Here is a 4,949-nt window from a genome sequence, read left to right on the forward strand (position 1 = left end):
CTTTCGATGACACGGCTGTGTGGCGGCAGGCAGGCAGCGTCAGCAGGCAGAGAGGACACACTCCGATCAACCATCGTCTCTCTCACACTGCCATGGTCGAAAAAAACGACAACAGCGCTTCCTATTTTCTACCGGGAGTGCAACTTTAAAGCCATGTTGCTGAACGTCACAGCACCGCGGATATAAGCGACAGAAAGTACCTCCACACCGAAACCACAAAGAAGAAGAAGAAGAAGCAGTCTTTTTTTTTTTTTTTTTCAGGCTCGGAGGGAAAGACGGCATCCGGCCTGAGAAGAAGCTCCGAGGTCGGGGACTCCGGTCGGAGCAACGTTCATCGTTTCTGGTGAGAGCCCCTCACATTATGTCGGTGTAGTTTCTGTGAATCTACCGACGGTTGAACCGCCGGTTTTAGGGGCGCGAGACACATTCCCACCGCACTGCGTTGACACTAAACCGGGCTTTAACTATGTTTACTTCGCAGCCCTGCGGCGTGAATGCAGCCGATATTGTCGCGTGAGCTCTATTCACTTTGTCCCACTCACAGGTGAATGGCCGCGTCTAACGAAAACAAACTGCGAGGTGAGCTCCACGCAGCTTAAATGAATGGTGAAGTACGTCCAGAGAGGTTAATGCTCCATCATGTCTGCCCTCGCGGTTTAAACATTAGTGTCAGATTTGTTGTTTAAACACAGACTGGTTAGTTGTCACCAAATTTAACTCGGTTTGCTTGTCTGTGCTCGCTGCTCTGCATGTGTTGTCCTGCTTAGTTGCCACTAAAACATTCACTGACTCACATTTTACAGGTGGACTGGTCTTTATTCTTCCTCAAACTATTTATGAAGCATCGCGCAAAACTGTAGCAGCCTCTGATCCCACACACACAGTCGGTATTAACAGCTTTAAGCCGTCTCAGCTGTTTGTGTGAAGGATCAGCAGACAGGAGCCTGTTGTCCGAGAAGGACTTTAGGAATCTCAGCTTTCAATGAAACCCTGTTCCTGTGTCTTCTTCCTAACCGGTGTGGTGGTGGACTGTGTGTGTGTCGGGGGGGGGGGGGGGGGGGGTTAGCAGGATGTCCAAAAGGAAGACATCATTGTTGCGCTCATGAGGAAGTTCATCTGGTGTGAATACACCCAGGAGCCTCTGTGGTTACATGTGTATTGTTGTTTTGTTGTCTACTGACTCATGCAGGGTAAATGTTCTGTGTTGCACTGTTCTCATGTGTAAAACAGAAAGTCTAAAACTATCAAATGTTCACATTTGAGAAGTTAGAACCAGTTTTACTGAAGAACATTACTTTCACGATAATCAAAACAGTTTCAGGTTATTTTCTGTTGGTCGACTAATAGATTTATCAGCTAATCGTTTCAGCTGTGGTTAGATAACATCGTATCATTGTAATTTGATTCTTCTGCTCATTGTCAGTAATTGGTGATATTGAATCATCACACTGCATACTATTTATATCAAATATAAGTTTAAAATATATATTTAAAATACCTTATTTTGAGGAAGATCAGTGTTTTTCTACAGCAGCTGAACAAGTACTTTGCTTAAATATATATAGTAAAAAATATGATTTAAACCACAAACCCCCTGATAAAAAATACAAACAAGCATTCAGTTAAAGCTTTTATTTATTTATTGGTTTTCCACACAAATAACATGTAACAGTAGTTTCAAATTAGGATTTAAGTACTTACAGAACAGAAGATCAAAAAAGAAAGAAAACAAGACATAAAAAGATAAAATAAAGCCTTCAATGCTTTTGATACTGTGCTATGGTGGTCAGTACTAAAACATACCCAGCAGTCCTACCCGTCACTCTCTACAGTTTACATTGTTTTACTTCATGAAAGAGCTGTCGAGGCACTTTCTCTCATTTCCTGTGAGCAGCTTTCAGTTTGACAGCCACAAGCTGCTGAGCTTCCTTTAGAGATGTGCATCATTCAGAAGCTTTTAGGAGGTGTGTCGATTTGTGTGTGTGTGTGCTTAAAATGCCTGGTGTTGAGCCTGGTACCTGCAGGAGCGCCGGAGTACCCGTGTGTGTGTATGTGTGTGTTGGTCTGACGTGGGCTCGTTCCCTTGGTGAAGGCCTTTGGGGATGGTGGTGGCAGTGCAACCCGAGCCGCTGTGAAACAGCTGTAGCCATGCGGCGCTGATCTCTGGAGTCCCAGTGCAGATCAAATGATGGTCCAGTATGTGAGAGCATACACATTAATAGATGTGTTTTTGCCAGAGATCCATTCTCTACTTTTTGAACATCTAATTATACACGGAAGGCTTTAAACCCAAACTTCATAGACTTTATGGGTAAATTTTAATCCGTTTTGCCGATTCGAATGTGAGTTGTGAGTGTGTTTGTGTACGTGTTTTTAGCGGCAGGCCAAGGCAGCTGGCTGAAGGTTAATGTGTCACCGCTCTCTGGGGAGCAGCTGCTATGTCACAGGCACCACTCCTGTCTATAGATAGCCATAAATACAAACTCTTCCTCTTTTCTTTGCTGCATTAAAACAAGAACTCTGGCCCCCGGCCCCTGGGGGGCCCCTCGCATGCAGTTGTACCTCAAGACAAATGCTGCTGCTCGCAAGTTTGGCCGCCCTCCACTCCCAGATTCTCTCTGTCAGACTGGAACTTGGGAGTGTGTGGTGGAAGTAAAGACCCCACTGAGCCAGCTGGATGAGAACCTGTTTGATGGAGCTCTCATGTATTACCTTACTCCACATATCTGGGTCGTCATCTGAATGTCTGGAACAGGTGAGGGACAAATATTGCCTTTTTTCCCCCCCGTCCCCCTTGGCAGGATTTGCGGGAGCTATTTGCTATTTGAACACTTGTCTGGTCTTTATTTGGAAGCAGACAGACACACACACACACACATACCGTCCAAACCGACATTATTGCAGCCAGCATAGCTGCACATATTTGAGATGTGCTGAGTTGTTCATAATTAAGTTCTCACTGGTTTAATAATAGGCCACGTTAAATCCATGTGTTTGTTCTTTTAATTAGGCCCACTCTACCGTGGCTCAGTAGGTCTTTCTAATCAGGGATTGAGAAGGTTGGCCAATGTTTTGCTAAGTACAAGTTACATTTTCCATTTATCTCAAAGCTTTGTGAGTTTCTCACCACCAACAAGCGGGAAAGAAAAAGGAGCGTGATCGAAACAAGTTTTTCCACAATCATTTATTTTTATTCAAAGGCCAATAAGTTGATTGATTTGTCACCAACATACTTGGTGTAGTTTTTCAACCACACAAATAAAAACAATCTTCTGTGGATTTTCTTCTGACACAGGGTCTTCCCTGTGTCTGGCATGCTGTCTGTCTGAAGTGACTACAAAGGCGGCTGAGAGCTGTCTGTGTTTGCAGTTTGATTGTGAAACTGATATTGTGATAACCTCACACTCCCGTCTGCCCTCGGTTAGATAGCAGCTTGGCCTGTTGTTGCTTTTAAACGGCCATGAAAGGTTATCAAGACCCTCCGCTGCATCGATGAGCACAGACGAGCGGGGAGGGGAGGCTAATCGTCGCTCTCTCTGATGCTAATGCTCCGCTCACACACGGACGCCAGGTGACTTCACTCAGATCAGATGAGTCCACGCCTGGGCCATTATCTCCGTAATGAGTCAGTGATAATCATCCTTTTATCTAGACTCAATGAAGGCGGTCAATATATTTAAATACATATGAATGGTGAGAAATTAACATCTAAAAAGAGTTTTATTTTACCTTCGTTTTTTTAATCCACAAAGGATTTTCCAACCACAACACTTTTGATGGCTGTTTTTAAAGAACTGTTTTACATGTGAGTGACACACAAGTCTGCCGCCTACCAGATGCTATCAGGCGCTATCTGTTGATCTCAGCCGGGTCCACGAGGCTTATCTGTCACAATTCATGCAGCCCCTTCATCCCATTCATAAACGGTGTCATCATGGGACGTGTTCGTGGCGCTTTAGATGTATCGCTTACACGTGAATGATGTGTTTCAATTGTAAAAGCCGTAGTTATTCGTGACATATTTATGAAGGGAAATGAATCACATTTTTGTTAAGATAATTCTGGGTTTTTGACCCGTTCTTCCTTGAGTCTGCAAAACTCTTTAACTGCAGCTACGAACTCGCAGTGTTGAACTTGGTCATCGACTGTCTGACAGCAAAAGGCTTAGAGAGGAGCAGACCTGTCACTCAAGCCGCCGTCACCACAGCAGCAATGTTAATCAGCTCGCGTTGAATCTTGTCTGTGAAGATCTGTGCCTGTGTGCGTCACTGGTCTGGTCTGGCCTCGTACTTCGGCCACCGGCTCTAGGCTCCACACACACACACACACACACACACACACACACACACACACTGACACAGCAGCACAGACCTGTCTGTCTGCACAAACTAGCCCTGCAGACACACAGGTGACACGTGTGACAAGTGTGAAAGCAGGGTAGGGGGAGAAAGAGTGTGCACGTCATTAAGGATGGAAATGAACAAAGTAAAAAGACGACAACTTGATGAGACCTTTTTCTATGTGCGTGGTCTTTGGTTAAGTTCAGACACATCTCACTGTTTCATTATATGCTCACCTGCTGCAGTGCGTGGGGGGAAGCATGCCTGCCTGGTTGTCATGCTCAGCTCAGCACCACGCAGCACACAAACTACCTCCCGCGTCTCTATTTTTTTTTTTTTTTTTACTGTGCACAATGCAGCCTTTATGTTAGGCCCCCATAATGGAGCCAGCTCCTTCACTCATGTCCTCATTGTCTTGGCCAGGATGAGAAAAGGCTGCTCTTTAGAAAAAAAAAGCAAAAGGCTGAGCTCACCCCGTGAATCACGCCAACAGTCACACTTGTTCTTTGTCGTCTTCTGTGCGCCAAGAAGTCCGGGGAGGAGAGGCAGACATGTTCAAGGACCCTCGTCCTCCTGACGGCGGTGACGTGAGGTGGTTTACTAAACCCT

The 4,949-nt window shown here is 45.2% G+C and overlaps 1 protein-coding gene across 1 annotated transcript in view; it reads left to right on the forward strand.

Moving 5' to 3' along the window:
* Nucleotides 1–4,891: 4,891 nt before the first annotated feature.
* LOC306698986 (cyclin-dependent kinase 17-like) overlaps nucleotides 4,892–4,949 on the forward strand; it is a gene marked incomplete at its 5' end in the record, with an annotated part of 7,477 nt that continues 7,419 nt past the window's right edge. The window contains one exon of the mRNA XM_079163487.1: nucleotides 4,892–4,927. Within this exon, the coding sequence (XP_079019613.1) occupies nucleotides 4,892–4,927 (36 nt within the window). The remainder of the gene's footprint in view (nucleotides 4,928–4,949) is intronic.

The sequence above is a fragment of the Pholis gunnellus genome (assembly GCF_910591455.1).
Source record: "Pholis gunnellus genome assembly, chromosome: 7".
Classification (NCBI taxonomy): domain Eukaryota; kingdom Metazoa; phylum Chordata; class Actinopteri; order Perciformes; family Pholidae; genus Pholis; species Pholis gunnellus.